Source organism: Alexandromys fortis, unplaced genomic scaffold (assembly GCF_014885135.2).
Source record: "Alexandromys fortis isolate MF-2015 unplaced genomic scaffold, M_Fortis_MF-2015_v1.1 scaffold_0, whole genome shotgun sequence".
In the NCBI taxonomy this organism is placed as follows: Eukaryota; Metazoa; Chordata; class Mammalia; order Rodentia; family Cricetidae; genus Alexandromys; species Alexandromys fortis.
The window spans coordinates 148038-165897 of NW_026067949.1; the positions used below are offsets into that span (position 1 = coordinate 148038).

At 43.9% G+C, this 17860-nt stretch overlaps 1 protein-coding gene and 2 pseudogenes across 1 annotated transcript in view; all 3 read right to left on the reverse strand.

The window, feature by feature from the left end:
• Positions 1–10311: 10311 nt before the first annotated feature.
• LOC126506625 (uncharacterized) lies at positions 10312–10409 on the reverse strand (annotated as a pseudogene).
• A 2009-nt stretch (positions 10410–12418) lies between these two features.
• Positions 12419–14443, reverse strand: LOC126506512 (vesicle transport through interaction with t-SNAREs homolog 1B-like; annotated as a pseudogene).
• Positions 14444–16940: 2497 nt separating this feature from the next.
• Clnk (cytokine dependent hematopoietic cell linker) overlaps positions 16941–17860 on the reverse strand; it is a 105675-nt gene continuing 104755 nt past the window's right edge. Inside the window, exon 18 of the mRNA XM_050149611.1 lies at positions 16941–17213. Within this exon, the coding sequence (XP_050005568.1) occupies positions 17043–17213 (171 nt within the window). The 3' untranslated portion in view covers positions 16941–17042. The remainder of the gene's footprint in view (positions 17214–17860) is intronic.

Sequence of the window (17860 nt, forward strand, 5' to 3'; positions counted from 1 at the left end):
CCTTGCCCAGTATGGCAAGTGTCCTTGGAAGAAGAGGACAAAAGAAACTGAGAGGCCAGGAAAGGCATAGATACACAGAAGACAACACGGAAACGGGGCAGAAACTGGGATTATGTGTGCATAGTCAATCAAAACCAGCAGGGGAGGCCAGATGCTGCAAGAGCTAAGAAAAGGATCCACTTCTCTTGAAAGCTTTGGAGGGCACGTGACCCTGCAGACAGCTTGACCCATCAGGCTTGTTTGTTTTGTTTGAGACAAAGTATCTAGCTAGCATGGAATCCAGTGTGTAGACCAGGCTGGCCTCCAACTCAGGCGAACCCCAGAACCCCACATGCTGGGATTAGAGGTGAATGCCACCACACCCTCCTACTTCTAACTTCCAGAAATGCTAAACAAATCTATGTCACACAGTCTTCAGAAACGACCTCCCTCCTTGTCGTAAATGCCAGCTGTAGGAGAGGTGTGAATGTACCAGTCTTTGGATGATGGGAGGAGAGAGCCTCAGCCAGAAGGGTTGGCTTTCCCTTGGGGGACAGTCACTTTGGACAGGGTTGTGGCTGCACAAACCTGTACAGTAATGCTTTATGACAAAGGGAAATGAAACTGGGCAGTCAGATTGGGACGAACGCAAAGAGGGAGGAGGGATGACGGTGGAACAGTGGAAGGCTCCCAGGAATGGTATTTCTGGTGGTGTGCAGATGAAAAGAGCCACCGGCAGCAGGGGGAGCACGCACAAAGACCTGAACAGGGTGGGGGCTGGGGGAGGGCAGGAGCTGGGGATGCCTGGGGAAGAAAGGAAGAGCAGCAGGGAGTTGGCGCTTGCGGGCACTTGAAAGCTGCGCCTTCAAACTCTGCCTAGAACTGGTGGACCAAAAGAGGGAATCCATGAGCCTTTGCGTCCTGTCAGCCTGACCATAACTCTGTTCTTTACTACACACCACCCCAGTCGGTTATATTTTCTCTAGTGGCAGCTAGCACTCCCGAATACTATATGACTAACCTCACGGTGAGTGCCCCTTGGAAAAGAGATGGTCTCTTGCACAGAGGCCGGAGTGTTCACACCAACGTTCCCATGCTCACTCAAATCTCGGGCGCTTTAAGACAGCATAAACTGAAAGACGTACAGGAACAGCCTGCCCCAGTTCTTTTCAAACCCAGTGCTCAATGATGCGGCTTTTCTGAAGACCACGTTGCAAGACGCGGGCAATAGAAGCTGTAGAATCTGTTCCCAGCTGTGTGACCCTGGGCAGATTACCTCGGGTCTCTGAGATGCTGTTCCTAGGAACAACCTTTCCTTAGGGATGTCCAGGCGCCGGGTCTGTGGACCACTTTCCTGCAGCCCTCTCTCGCTGGGCCGTGGCGATCCAGTCTCTTTTGGTGCGCCCAAAGGCGTAACTCCTGCAGTTGCTGGAACTGCTGGAGCGTGCAGTGACAGTCACACTGGGCATGCGCGACTGGTAGATCGGGCGCGGGAGCTGCAGTACTGCCGGTAGCCTGAGGCGTCGCTGCGGGGCCGGCGATCCCGGCTTCGAGGTATAGAGCTCCAGCCACTGCTCACTAAGCTGCCCGCTACCACCTGCCGCGCAGATCCTGTGGCCAAACCCGGGTTGAGTCGAGTGGCTTTAGTTTTTTGCTTTTGTTGTTGTGGTTGTTGTTTGTTTTGTTTTGTTTCTTTTTTAAAGCTTTGGGAGCTGAGCGTGCTTCACTTGGAGATAACCCAGGGCTCCCTTGGAGAGGCTCCCATGGTGCTCTCCACACCCAGGTTGGCAGTTCACTCAAATAGACCTGAGCTGCCGCCTCTGGGCTGTCAGCTCCGCGAAGTCTAGGACTGTTCTGTTCCCAGAAGTCACAGGATCTAGCACAGTGTCTGACACCCAGTTTGCCAGGCTTCCAGAGCGGGAATGCCAGAGCCATCAGTGTCACTTAGATCAAGGCTACGTGAAACGTGGTGGCTGACAAGGGCCGTCCTCGGATTGGTGCTAAAGTGTGTAGGTTCAGAAGGCAAGGAGACTTGGCACAGGGGTGGTGGTAGCCGTGGTGGTAGCCGTGGTGTTTGTAAAAACTCAGTGAAATCTGCTCCTCACCATGGGTTTTAGGATTGTCAGCACAGTCACTTGTGATTAGGGCTGTGGAGAAGCAGGAACTGGGGGAGGACTGGGCCTTGGCTGCAGGAAGGTCTAGGCTCATCCCAGACTTCCTCTCACCGGTCATCCGCCCTGCATTCAGAAATTGTCCTGCTACAAAGCTAATGGGCTTAGCCATTCTTCTGCCTACTGGTCTTTCAAGGACCCTGCAGTTTTGGGAATGGTTCCAGGCGCCAGTGAGCCTCCCAAGTCAGTTTTCCTGCTAGCTCCCCTCTGCACCACTGGGCACCAGACTTACAATTCTGTTATTGCCCCCCACTCAGCACGCCCCCCCCCACAGTAGGGCCTCTGACGTGCTTCACCTTTGACCTTCCTAAAGTGTCCACCATCACATCCTGTGTTCTAAGCTACTCATGGTTGTAATTGCTAACTTCGCTGTTTTTCGTTCTCCTGTACAAAATAAGTCAACACTGGTTTGGTTTCTTCTTAGAGGTCCAGTGCCTGAGTAGGAAGGGTTATCATAGGACAAGGATTCCCGCCAAATGGAGTCACCCTTTATAAACTGAAGGAAAAAGAAAAAAATGCAGCTTGAGGCACTAAAGCAGGGGCATGCTTGAAGTTCCTGGTCAGAGTCTGGACACCGAGAGAGCATTCTGTCCTCTCTAGAGTTTCTTGTCTGAGGGGAAAACGATAGGATTTTTCTCCATCAGGTTGCCATGAGGATGAGATGGGAGAACTTTTGTAGGACACTTGTGAGGGAGCTCACATTGAGAGCTGAACATGGCCTCCATATTGCCTGACTGCAGGAACCAACACTTCCCAGAGTTGTTTAAGAAGACAAAGGTGTATTTTTCTTCTTACACTCTCTGCCCACCACGGATTGGCTGAAGATGCTGTTTGTTAATCTTTTGTCCATCGACAGGGCTGACGAAGCAACCACTGGTTGATGTGTGGCAGCTGCCAGGGAAGAGGGACAAAGTTGCCTTTACCAAGTATTTCAAAATCTTCCACTAACTACAAATACTTTCTTGTATTCGATTGGCCACAGCCAGTCACATGACTGCACTAATCTCTGAAGGGTGGAAGATTTTCGCTCCCTGTGTTGAGCCCTCTTGCAGGGGCCTCTGTGAATACTGTGAGATGCACAAACAGGTGCAAAACTCAGGGAAGCTGAACTTGCATAGACCTAAGGTTTTCTCCCTGTTCTTGGGTGTGGCCCAATTCTTCTGCTCTATGACGTGAACAGGAGTTTTGGCATTTTCTTGTTCTCTTCAAACAGTATCTGCGTGGTACTGGATAGTACCGGATAGGAGGAGATTCGAGACAAAACATCACATTTATCTTACTCAGCTCTCATACACTAAATTCTCAGTACAGTGGCTGGTGTGTTGTTTACTGAATCCTTTTGTGCTGTCTTGAAAATATATTTTATGGCACAAATATAACATTCAGAGCTCCCAGAATTCATTTCTTCCATGTATTGGAAGCCCCCTGGACTGACAAGCTAGAGTCATCAGAGAGGGAGAAGCCTTAGCTGCTTTATGGTCATGGTGTTTTGTCAAAGCAAAAGAAACCCTAACTAAGACGTCCCCTAAAGGACAATGTCTTAGTTAGCCCATCCACAGGATACTCACTTTGAACTCATTTTTGTGTGTAACAATCTAGTATATTCCTATGTTGCCCTAAAATAAAATTAGCTAGATATACATAGTTCTATAAGCATAGGATAATTTCTGTTCTATCATCATGGGATAATTTGATACACTTCTGCAAGGTGTTCTCATCGTTTAGCATACTAATATAGCTCTAGGAATAGGAGTACAGCCCCCCAAAATCCTATTAAATAACCACATGATTCTATAACATGGGTATATTTCAGTTAATTTAACCAGTCTTTTACTGTTTTGGGGGGGGGGCGGCAAGGTCTCTTTACATAGCCCTGGCTGTCCTGAAACTCCTTATATAGACCAGAGTGGCCTTGAATTTATAGAGATCAAGCTGCCTCTAGTTCCTGAGCACTGAGACGAAAGCAACAGCACACTTGGTCCTTAATCTTTTTTTTAATAGATTTTATTTATATGTTTCCATAGACAGATAACACTTTAATGAACACCTGTGATGGCCAATCTTCATCATTAATCTGATTGGATTTAGAATTACCTGGGAGACTATAGTAGGGAGGGGGGCGCTTGTTTGTCCCAGCTGCCCAGCTAGCTTAGCCCCGAAATAACCACACAGAAACTGTATTAATGAAATCATTGCTTGACCCATTATCTCCAACTTCCCACCAGCTAACTCTTACATCCCAATTCAACCCATCTCCATTAATCTGTGTATTGCCATGTGGCTGTGATTTACCGCCAAGATTCTAACTGGCGTCCATCTCAGATGAAGGATCCATGGCTTCTCAGCCTCGCTTTCCCTGCCAGGTTCTGTTCTTCTTTGCCATAGGCTCAAAGCAGTTTTTTTATTAACCAATAAAAGCAACACATAGACAGAAGGACCTCCTACACCAGGAGACACATCTCTAGGTATTTCCATGTGGGTGTTTCCAGAGAGGTTTGACAGAGGAGGGAAGGCCTACCTAGATGTGTGGAGTATCATCTTATAGGCTGGAGGCCCAGAATAAATAAAGATGAGAAGAGAGGAAGTCAGAGGAGTACTTTAGGTCTCTTTGCTTCCTGATTGGACACCGTATGACCAGCCTTCCCATGTCCCCCAACCCCCTGACTTCTCTGCCACAGTGGACTTTACTCCTGGAACTGCAAGCCCAAACCTTTCTTCTGGAAGCTGCTTTCTGTCACATATGTGGTCTCCATGACAAGGAAAGTAACCAAAATATCACTCTTTGTAGTCTTCCTGCTTCAGGAACTACGGTTTCAATTTTATGCAATTTAATTTTATGGACTAAATTTTCAGAAGTAGAAATTGTAAGAGAATACATATATTTTAATTTTAGTAGATATGCCAGATTACTTTGCAGTGATTCCAATGTCCACTGTTAGGAAAAATTTATATAGCCTACCATCTCACCCAGCCCTGACCCTCCAACCCATCTCCTGAACTTGACATTTGCTGGGTGGAGACCGGTAGGGCCATTGCCATTATAAGAGGTGCATCCCCGATCACGCGGAACCTGGACTTGCTTCATCTGTCTGGTACAGCAGGCTTTCCTCTCCTGGTGATTCTTACCCTTTGACAAGCTTTTATCAGGGGGATGTGTATCACTGGGGTTCTTTACAGAAGCTACCTGTGAGTGGGGTACAGAAGTCACCCACCTCACATTGATGCTTCATGGATTGCCTACAGTCTGTTCTTTGTCTTCAGACTTTGCTTATTATCTCTTAAGGTGAATTTCAAATATTCGCTTAGTGAAGGGTTTCTTTGTTTGCCTTTGCCTTTCGAGTACCCTGTCTTGTTTGCACGTGTCAGGCCAAGGGGGCTGCAGGGCACCAGAGAATCCATTTGTCAATAAAACTACAAGGTGTGGCATGGCCAGCTACAATCCTTTCATCTCTCAGCAACCCTCTGATGGCAGAGTTCCTTGAAGACTCTGCCTTCTGGGAATAAATCCCATAGCCAGCCTTAGCAATGTTTTTGGTGTTGCCCTTAGTAGACCTCACTTTGGAAACACGTAGTCTCTTCTCCTCTTTGCTACTGAAGCTTAGGCTGAGAAAACATCACCTGTGAGCTTATTCAGCAGCCTAAGTGACTTCTCTGCAGTCTCGTCTTTGAAAAGCTGCTGCCTGATTGTGTCTGCATTTCCCATCCTACTAGCCGTCTCCCATTCTACTCAAATCAAGTTCTTCACAGTGGCTACAAACCTCCATGTGATCTGGTTCACGTCACTTGTCTGATCTGTTGCTCTCCTACACGCTATCCCATCGTTCAGTAGACGTCTATAGAGTGCCCACGGTGTGCCAAGGCCCCATTGGACACGTGGACTACTTTAGTCGATAAAAGAACAAATCACCATTATCCTTCTCAAACTTGCTTTCTGTATAGGAAAGCCAGGGAATATACAATAGACACATAGTTAATAGTTTTGGAAGTTGGGGACCCCCTGCATCTGGCTGCCTGGAATGCAGAGACCAGATTTCCAGTGCTGAAACTGGGACCATCTTAGACAAGCTGGGCTAAGTCAGCCATCCTATAAAAGGTGTAGATGTCACTGAGAAAGAAAAAGGAGGGAAGGGAAAGGGCTGTGCAGACTGTATGCAAAATTGGGTATGTGTTTGTGTGTGCATGTGTGTGTGGGGGGGAGATAGAGATACAGATGGAACATTTTAGACTGGTGAGGGAAGGCTCCTGTCCCGTTCTCCAGACTGGTGTGAAAGCTTGTTTGGCGTGTATCTGCCTCAGGCTAGTAAAACCCTCACCTTCGCTGCTGTCTCTGACTGAACTGCTCTTGCTCTTAGGATTCACATGTCTGATGTCTTCTCTATCTGCAGGTCCCTAGGAATGCCCCTGCTATAGCTGGGTGTGGTTTCAGTATGGCCTGCAGTGTCTGTGTGCTGGAATTCAGTACTCGCTGTGAGGTGTTAAGACATTAGACACTTATTTATGGTGTTTAAAAGTGGCAATGCTGGGGAGGTGAGGAGAAATCGATGGGGTAGTTAGGGTGCTGTGATGGCTAGTCTCGGTTGTTGGCTTGACTACATGTGGAGTTAGCTAAAAATATGTTCACCTATGAGGGAATTTTTTTTTCTTAATTAAATCACCATGTGCTGTGGGATAATCCTTCTGTGCACTGTGAATATATATTATTCTCATTGGTTGATAATAAAGCTGATTTGGCCTAAGAGAGGCAGAATAAGGCTAGGTGGGAAAGCCAAACAGAAAATACAGAGAGGAAGAAGGACCAGGTCAGGAGAGACAAATCAGCCACTGGGGAAGCAAGATGCTGGAGGACAGATAAAGTCATGAGCCATGTGACAAAATATAGATGAACAGAAATGGGATAATTTAAGTTGTAAGAGCTAATTAGTTATAAACCTGAGCTATAGGCCAAACACTTTATAGTTAATATAAGCTTTTGTGTGATTATGTGGGACACTTGAGGTAGGAAGACCCACCTTTAATCTGGGCCACACCTTCTGCTGGCAGCCTTTGTAAAGGATGTGGAAGAAGGAAACTTTGTCTGCTTGCTCTCACTCTCGTGAACAAGTCTATTTCTTCACTGGCATTAGAGCATACTTTTCCAGGATTCTGGTGTGTATTCGAGACATCATCCTGAAAAAACTAGATTCTCGGTGCTTCTGCTGGTAGACGGCCATTGCTGGACTAGCTGGATCACAGCCTATAAGCTATTCTAATAAATCTCCTTTATTGTTTGTGGGGACTCACAGTTATGAGCCTGTTCCACCTTGATAAAGGTCAGAGTTTGAGCTGCTTTTCTCTTTCAAAGTTGTTGACAACAGGTGTGGCTACAAACAAGAGGTCCTGACCTAGGGTGTGGTTAATTAGTATTTTGAGTAGAGAAGAGAGGTGCAACCATTCTAATCCATTTTGCTATTCCTGCTCCTTCAAAGGAGATGGCAGGAGGTTCCAGGGAGGAGCTGCCTGCAGGATATTTGATCTATTCCTTACATCATGTTAATGATGCCTGTTGTCTTCCCCGCTACCTCTTTGGACTGAAGTGTATAAGAATGTGGAAAATAAATGCTGGTGGTTCCGTAGCCCTCCCAGTACTATCCTATGTCTCTGCATTTCTTTCCTACCTCTGTTCTTTCTACCTAATTTTTCTAATCTCCTTGCCCCTACCCTGGAATGTATGAATCTGTTGAGGCTGGACCACGACAGAGTCACCCCAGCATGTGGCTTACAACATAAGTAGCTTAATTCTATCAGTTCTGCTCCTCTAGAGCAATGGCTCTCAATCTGTGGGCTGTGACTCTTTTTTTGCGGGTGTCAACACTTTCACGGGGTTACATACCAGATATCCTGCTTATCAGATATTTGCATTATGATTCTTAGCAGTAGCAAAATTAAGTTATGGAGTAGCAACAAAATAATTTTGTGGTTGAGGTCCCCACAGCATGAAGATCTGTATTAAAGGATCGAACCATTAGGAAGAAACATGACTCTAGAGAACCCTAACTAATACAGGTGTGTCGCCATGGCTGCATCCTGGTGGCTTTATAAGAGGGAGAGAAATCAAAATGTTGGCCCTCTCAACATGCCTGTTTCGGTCACATCACTTGCCATTGCTCTTCTGCTTTTAATTCAGAGCTCTTCCGTTGTCTTCATTTATGCAGCTAAAAGTTCATCGATTTTGTTAATAGAAACAGCTGTTAGTTTTGTTTATTTTCTGTTTCCAAGTTTCTATTTCTGGCCAAGTCTTCTGTTGTTTTTAGTTTACTTTGTCCTCTTTCTAAGTTCTTTTTTTTTCTTCCTAGGTTCTTAAGTTGTTCAGTTGTTGATTTTTTTCTGGAATGCTGGGGTTTCTTCTTCTATACTTCCCTCTTAATAACTCCTGCCTTTGACACAGCCTATCATTTTAGTACGTGCATCTTTGTTCTCGTCTGCTTTCAGATTAGTTTTCCAATTCACTTTTTTTTTTTTTTTTTTTTTTTTTTTTTTTTTTCGAGACAGGGTTTCTCTGTGGTTTTGGAGCCTGTCCTGGAACTAGCTCTTGTAGACCAGGCTGGTCTCGAACTCACAGAGATCCACCTGCCTCTGCCTCCCAAGTGCTGGGATTAAAGGCGTGCGCCACCACCGTCCGGCTCCAATTCACTTATGATTCACTTCTTTGACTCATAGTTAAGCAATTAAGCCAACCTAGGTGCCTGGTACAAGAATGGGTCAGGGAAATACGCTGTGTGTACACAGTGGGGTTCTTCCCAGTCACAGGGAGAATAAACTCATGCAATTCGCAGGAAAATGAATGCCACTGGGGACACCCATATTAAGCAAATTAAGCCAGTCTGAGAAAGACAAAAGCTATTAGGTTCCATTCCATTTGTAGATCCTAGATCTTAAACGGTAACATAAAATCATGTATTTGTATGTTAATGAAAGAGGAAAAGAGTGTCTAGAACAAGGGCACTAACTGGAGGGAGAAGGGTGAAAGAGGGAAGATGGAGGAACAGAGCTGGGATGTGCTCGTCACACAATACCTTTAAGGAAATAAAAGTCGGTAAACTGAAAATGACGTGAACTTGCCTTACAAAGCAAGTTGCTTAACTGTCACACCGCTGTAGATCCCTTGTTGTGCCTTTGGCATTGATTTCTAGACTCGTTCCCTTGCAGTCAGAGAGAAAATGCCATATGATTTTAACCTTAAATTCTAACTCGTTTTGTGGCCTCGTGTGTGACCTACCTTAGAGGACACTTCACACATGCTTGCGGGCGGGACACATGCTTTGCAGCTGTTGGTGACACGTCCTCATGGGCCTAGAGGAAGCTCTTAGGTTTGGCGTTGAAGGGGGACACGGAGGCAGGTTGTTTTTCTGGGTGAGAGATTATCAGAAGTTATTAATGCAGCAGATAGACGGATGGTAGCACTTGGGCTCTGAGCAGAGCTCAGGCCCAGGAGGCAGTGGGGCTTCCTTCGTAGAGGTCTCTGGGGAAGGTTGTTTGCCAGGTGGTTGATGGATGGATAGTCCAGGCTATCCCTGACTCCTGGAGACAGTGGGACTGGAGGGGCTCTGGTTTATTTGTTCACCAAGGTATGATGGCTATATATTAGTCTCGTAAAAGGAGTGCAGACCTGGTTCCCTTTTCTATTTGGTATTGTTATAAAGAAAATTGATAGGGTCTATCTAGGTTTAGACTTAACAGCTTTTGTGTACAAAGGTTCTATTTTTTTTTCCACTTTAAATGTCTACATTTCTTCTTCTATTTGTTCTGCCTGTGAGATTACAGTTTTCCACTTCATTAGTTTAACTGTGTTTCTGATACTACTTTCCTATATCACCAGCGTCTATGGAATCTGTTGGGTTGTTTCTTTTGTGTTCTGTTAGTAGTCTTTGTGTTTGGTTGCTTATTTATTTTGAAAGGATTACCAGCATTTAGGGTAATACAATTCTATCGGTCTCATTATTTTTAAATTTATTTAATTCTGTTCCTTATTATTTCTTTCCTTTGAGCTTAATTTATGCTTTCTTTATAGCTCGTGCTAGGAAGTATGGTGCTTAATGGTAGGGCGCTCTTCGCTAATGTGTGCCGTTAAAGCTATAAATTCTTTGCTTTGCTTTCTTTCTTCTTCCTCTTCTTTTGTTTATTTTTAAATATGGGATGCTTCACCAATTTGCATGTCATCCTTGTGTAGGGGCCATGCTAATCTTCATTCCAGTTCTGGCCTATGTGCTCTCAAGTGAGCACAGCTACAAATTCTTATATTACATCTTTAAGCAAAAAGGTTGACGTGTCCTATAAATTTTGAAGTACACCCTTTGCTATCACTGCGACATATTTTTAAAGTTCTTTGTTTGTTTTCCTTTGCCTTAAAGAAATACAGAAATGTATGGCTTTCTTAACAGTGGAAGAATTTTCTAGATACATTATTAGCTTCTAATTTAAGGTTGTATATTTTTAACTCCTGAGAGACTAATTTGTGGTTTTTTTGGAAGTATTTTAAAATTTCCTGAGATTGCTTTAGGTCTTAGGAGTTGATCCTTCTTGGTGACTGGAGTGTGGGAGAAGGAGAGTGTATGTACTCTGTATCTGTTTCACGAATGAGTTGGTAAATGGAATTAGACCTCACAGGTTGATAGTGACAGTAACAATCTCTATGTCCTTACTCCTTTTCATTTTCTCACCTAGTTAGTTGTCTTGCGTGTTAATGTTTCCAATGGTCGTTATCGCTTTGCCTATCTTGTTCCTTCCGGTGTAGTCAATGTTTCATTCAGAATGTGTGCTGACTTAGCTGCATCCTGACTTTCTGTGGATTGTCTTCCCTCTGGGAACATTCAGTTTAGTTTCCTGTGTCCTTTTTGCCACCACCCTGGATCTTCCCATTATGCTCTCTAATTTTTTTTTTTCTGGCTTGTGGTTTTTCTTTCATAGTGGAATCTTCCTCCAAGTGTGTGGCCATTCGCATTTGAAGAAAAGGCTTTGGAGGTAGACCAAGGGTGTCTGCCTGGGTGGGGTTTCCTGTCGCCCAGCAGGAGGCCCCTGTTAGCCAGCTGTGTCAGCTTTTGCATCAGTTTTCTGTTCTCTTCATTCCTGGTTGAAAGCCTTTTACTCTTCATAGAGCCTGCTGTTTACTCGGGCTTGGGGCCCCATTGTCCAATACAGCTCTCACCCCACAGTGGCCCTAAACCTTACAGGCCTAATTTGGGTTGTTTTCTCTCAGTGGCTACCACAGCTAGGCTGGCTGAGTAAACCTCTGATCCAGATCAAGGAAGTGTTGGCTCTCATGGGCTCTCAGGATTGTAGATAAAATCTCTACCCTCATGCTTTACCTGCACTTCATGGCAAGTCATTATGTCAAACTTCCCAGTCCGTCCAGATTTTTGTTTTGGAAATTAGCTTGTATTTTTCTTACATTTACTCCTTTTAGGCAAGTGTTTCTCAATCTGTGGGTCATGACCCCTTTGGGATCATGACTCTTTCACATGGGTCACCCAAGACCACCGAAAAGCATAGATATTTACATTCTGATTCATAACAGTAACAGAATTACAGTTATGAAGTAGCAATGAAAATAATCTAAATGGTCGGCAGGGAGGGGGGAGTCCTCACAACATGAGGAACTGTATTAAATGGTCACAGCATTAGGGAGCATGAGAACCTCTGTTCTAGGCTAACACTGATAACTCCATCTGCCCAGTTCAGATAACCCCACGCTCAGCAAGGCAACTAGTCTTAACTTTCAGGACTGGAGTGTTTTCCGAGTTGTTTATGCTCTTTGTACGTGCATGTCGTGGTGTTTAATTGCCTCTTGGCTTTGCCTGACTTTTGCAAACATTTGCAATTTTGATGTAATGAACCTATCAATCTTTCCCTTTATGATTTATGTTTTCATCTTGCTTAAGAGCACCTTCTGTATCCCAAAGTCATAAAAATTATTAGATGAGAACACAGGACTCAATTCTGACTTTGCTTGCAGCTATTTGATTTATATAGAACATATTTTGTTGTGACTCGAAGAAGAGAAATAATTACCTTTTTTTTTTTTTGTTTTCTAGCCAGAGAGCCAGTTTCCCTAGAAATCCTTAATGAATCACTTGTCCCTTCTGTGAGGATGTTATCTCTATTGTCTTCATCCAACCCTCCAACTCGTGGGCACTGCTTGACTCCCGGAAGTCTAGGATAGTGCTGTGAGGACACGAGGGCTCTATGTGGACTAAAGACATTCCAAATGCTGTCTTCCCTGGGTTACCCTCAAAGTCCCTAACCATCTCTGCAAAGTCTCCCCTGGCCAGACTGCCCGGTGAATCTGTTTCCCCCACCACCTTTGCGGCAACAAAGAAGAAACTTACAAATCTATTACTTTGTCTTGCATGCATTTATTAACTCATATACTTCATCTTAACAGACAGCATTGGAGAAATATAACTGATATGGGGAGGGGAGCAAACCAACATTGGTACATTTCATGTGTACATCTGGATACACTCAAAAGGTATGCACACAAACAGTAAAGAAAATAAACATATCAGTGCCTCCCCAACTTGCCCACCCCCTTCTTCTGTGGTAAGAATATTTAATATGAGACCCATTCTTAATCCAATTTTCGGTGTGCAATGTATTACTGTTGACCAGAGGCATGGTGTTGTAAAGCACATCCTGTAGTTACTCGACAGTACAACCAAAGCTTTACACACTTTAGTGTGTGTATCGCCTGGCCATTTCATCCCACGTTTTCACTTATGGCCACATTTCTTCATGATGGCTGTAGAGTGCTTTCTTGTGAAGGTTTTAGGACACTTCCTTGTGACAAGTGTTTTCTTTTCCCAGTGATGAATGTTTAGGGTGACCTTACTTTTTAAATCTTGGCTGTTGTTAACAGTTCCACAACAAACATAGAAATGTAGGCAGCTCTTTAAGTGTTCCCCTCAGTATTTCCTGATTGGCCCATGGGAGTTGACTTGCTGACTCTAATGGTATTTCTTCTTACTTTTTTTGAAGGAGTCATAAACAGCATTTATTACCTTAGTATATCATCCTGGTCTTGTTGCTGTTCCTTCATATTTATGTGGTTTTCCATTGCCCTCCCTCCCATAGTCTGGATACGCAATGCATTCTTGAACTGTTAGCCCACAGCAGCAATATATATGCTCAACACCATTCATTCAGAGTCAAGATTCTGGTCCACAATCCCTTCCCTCCAGGAAGTTCAATGGTGTTGAAAGAATTTGTCCTACGCAAGACCAACCAGGATGGCTAGCTCCAGTAAGATGATGATGGAAAGGAGAAGCTTGTTGGTTGTCAGTTTTCTGGACATTGAGCAGAGAACCTTTCTGAATTTGCTCAAGATTTCATTTGTGTTTACCAGTCTATTCTTGGTACGTTCCAACTGTTCTCATTGTTCCCCCAACTCTTTTATGATTTCTGTACCAATCTGGTCAGTTTCTGTGGCAATCTGGTGAGGACGCTCAATGCTTTGGGTGGCCCGGTTCAAGCTTTCTGTGCCTTGTAGAAGCAATGCTCTTTGAGACTGTAGCCGATTCAAACGCTCATTCTCTAAGGCATATGTACCATACTTCACATCTCCTCGGCCTCCAGATGTGGCTGTCAAAGGTGTGCTTCTCACCTCGTGATGGAGTTTAGCAAGGTCCTTCTGGTAGTTTTGAAGTTTAGACATCATGGGATTATGGAAAGTCAGGGGTGCATACTGTAGTTCTTCCTCTGTTTCTGCCAATGTTTCATTTGCTTCCTGTTGCTTTTCATCAAAATCTCTGACCAGCTTCTTCTTCTCTCTGGTCCCTGCAGTCCCCAGCAGCCGCTTGGAAACCCCTTGTAGGTCTTCCAAAAGGCTGCAGAAGATCTCCGAATGCTCAGAGCAGGCGGAGTAGGTGGCCATGGCGCAAGTTGCACACGTGAGCTTCGGCCTCTGAGATTCCAGGCACAGGGCCCACTCCCCTCCTCACATTCTTGTGTTTTTAATTTGTCAGCTTTGAGCTGCGAGTCACATGACTGTGTCTCCATCTATATCCCTAGAATCTAGCATCGTACTCATACGCCAATAATTATTCTAGGAATATTTCTTAACTTTGCCTTAAGTGTGATTTCCAAAGTGCTTTAGGGATAATAGCACAAGAAACAAAGAAGATTTAACTTATGCTTTGGATTCCTCTCTTCACCCTCAGTGACAAGAGTATTACAATATCGAGTTACATACTTGCTTTCATTTAAATTAACAATCCATAAAATAATCAAGTTTTAAAAGGCAGGTGTGCTTAGCTTGAATACATATTACTAAGACTAAACCAATAGATGTACAAGTGTAATGTGAATCATACATAGTTAAGGCTATCTTTAAAACAGGTGTTCACACACATAATAATAACTATATCTGATCGTCAAGCTTGACTTTTTATATTAATTAGAATTAATTAATTAAATTGCTTATAGATATAATATAGTTAATCAAACCAGGCAATGGTGGCACACACCTTTAATTCCAGCACTCAGGAGGCAGAGACAGGCAGATTTCTATGAGTTCAAGGCCAGCTTGGTCTATAGAGAGAGTTTCAGGACAGCTAGGGCTGTTACACAGAGAAACCCTGTCTTGAAAAACAAAGGAACAAACAAATCCAACATTTTCCTCCCCCTAAAGATCTCAGTGATGTATTCAAATAGAGATACAGAGTAACAGGAAACTAACTTGCATTGTCTGTTTATGTGAGCACTTTGTCTCTCTCGCTCACTCCACTGTTCTCAACATCTACAACAGCCCCTAGCAAGAGGGAAGTACAGCCAGGCCTATGAAAATGCTGTGTGATAACTGGAGGAGACACAGATGTCGTCCAAAAGAAATCTCTGGAATTCACAAGTACCATAATCAGATGAACTGAAATTCCACTGCCCTACTGAGGCTAGGTGTCAAGTGACATTTTTTAAAATGGAAAATGAGATACTAGTTAGAAAGACTGAAACATCCTAGCATGCTACCCATCACTGGCTTTTTCAGCTAGGGATCCAATAAAGCCAATAAGTGGAAAACAGAAAAACTGTACTTTCCAGCTTTAGTCACAAATATGTCGTCTTAAGATAAAGCCAAGGTGTTAGTATCTATTGTAAGAAAGAAATACGTTCAGTTTTTCATATGCTATTCCTTAGTCATCAATTGCAATGAAACACCTTTTATTATAACAGACACTGGAAATAGTAAACACAGGAATGTTGCCCAGCAATTCAGTGGACAAGTCCCTGGCAAGTAATTTCTGTGTCTGTTACAGAGTTCAAAGCTCAGATCTCCAGCCAGTGAGTTGGCATGACGAGGCACCAGGCCCAGGCCCTTTCTGCTCAGCATGACAGTCTAATCTATGAGCAAACTCTGGTCTGGATCTTACTACAGAGAGCATCTTTCCTGCCACGGTTTTACAAAAGAGACAATGCTAGAAATTGCTTGTTCTATTTTCATTTGATTCTCTTACCTTTTCACTCTCTCTCTTTTGGAGGTAGGGTCTTATGTAATCCTGGATGGCCTTGAATATGCTGTATAGTTAAGGATGACCTTGAGATTCTGATCCTTCTGCCTCTCTACCTCCCAGGTGCTGAGCTTATATGTCTGCACCACCACACTCACTGTTTTCTACAGTGCTGGGAATTTAACCTAGGGCTGGGTATGCTTTCTGCCAACTTAACTTCATCTCCTGTGCTCTAGCTGGTTTTATTTCATCATGAAAACCCAAATTGCATAACTGCTCCATGAATTTTACATGTGGTATTTGGTAATAATTGAAGCCATGGTGTCAATAAATATGGTATACCTATTTATTCAATGACACCTTATTTCGGTGAACTAACTATACTATAAGGATTTAAGGTGGATAAATATGTATTGTTAAAGTATAACTTTAATTATAAGAGTTCATAGCTCAATTATAAAAGCCCATAGAGTAGAGAATATATCTGGGATGATGCAGTGACGTGGAACAGGCAAACTGGGTTACAGTCCAGGCTCACTTCTTATCCTAAATGAGATCTTTGAATGCCCCTACCTCATCTGTGTTATAAAGTAGGAATACATTGCTTGAGAAGAGACAATACCATGATGTGCTATGCTATTGTAACTATCAGTACTCTTCTGAGGACAGTTCTTCTCTTCCTGTAGTGGAAATGTATCATTAAACTACTCAAAACATTTTCGCTGTAACTCAAATGAATGCTTGCTTTATGATTGGGGTGAGCTCTGTGTTCCTCTCTATGGATCTGCTAGTTCCATGGAAGTCACTGTTCAGAAAGTAGGCTGACATCTGGGGCCTCCGGTCCGCTTATTTCTTCTCTCTGTCTGCATGCTGGTATTCACAATGGCTTTTTTTTCTTCTCATACCACATCTCTTCCCTATATTTGAATTTCAAGGATTACAGATAAAGAGAACTAAATAACATCCACTGTCATCCTCAGCATCCAAAAATTAGCATCCTAGGGCAAGACATTCTGAACCGAGGTCAGCCTGAAGTCCTCCACTGAGTAGCAGTTTGGGGATCTCACACCTGCTGCAAACATCGGAACTGTCAGATCTTGTTGCATTAGCTATTCATCGCTAATGTATGATAACCATGCCTACAGTTTCCCATTTAGAAAATTCTTTTTAAAACCTAGGTTTGATTTTTTTTTTGCAGATTGCATATATTTCTTCTATGACTCAAGCTTTCAAGCCATAATTGAGATCTCAAGTTCTATTACAGAAGAATTTTTTTTTACAGAGTCAAGAAAGTCATCATTTGAAGGCACAGACAATATAATTTGAGATGAATGCAGATGGTAGAAGCGCTGAATCCTTTGAGCTGAGGATGAGACAAGGTCCAGGCTGCTGATGTGGAAATACCTGCCTAGGCTGCTTAGTCGTGAGGTGCCTGGCTGGAGTGCGGAGCCAGCGGGAGCCTGCCGAGAGGCAGGGGCTGGGTGAGGTAGCACTGTTCCCTGTGCACACCGGCCTTGTCTTTCCCATCAATTAGTTTAATGGGGAAATGCTTGTAGTATTCGATGATGTCTTCCACAGAACCAAACATCTGAAATACAGAAAGCAAAGTGACCACGTTTGAACGCAGCTGGTGCCCGTAGTGCAGCTCAGCTGTGGCATGCTACTCAGGGAAGGTGAAGGAGTTCCTACTTTTGACATTGTAGCGAGACGTGTTAGAAAGTGATATTGGTGGTGGTGTTCTGAGACAGGGTCTCACACTGAAGCTCAGCCTAGAGCTCTTTCTGGGGCCCAGATGGGCCTTGAACCTGCAGCAATCATCGTACCTCTGCCTCCTCAGGAGGCTAGCATTACATGGGTCAGCTACCTTGTCTGACTTACTCTATGTCTTTCTTTCTTTCTTTCTTTCTTTCTTTCTTTCTTTCTTTCTTTCTTTCTTTCTTTCTCTCTCTCTCTCTCTCCCTTCCTTTATCTTTCTTTCTCCCTCCCTTCCTTCCTTCCTTCCTTCCTTCCTTCCTTCCTTCCTTCTTTCCTTCCTTCCTTCCTTCCTTCTCTTCCTTTCTTCCTCCCTCCCTCCCTCCCTTCCTTTCTTTCTTGCTTCTTCCTTCCCTCCCTCCCTCTCCTTCCTTCCTTCCTTCCTTCCTTCCTTCCTTCCTTCCTTCCTTCCTTCCTTCCTTCTCTTCCTTTCTTCCTTCCTCCCTCCCTCCTCCTTTCTTTCTTTGAGGATGTAACAAACAA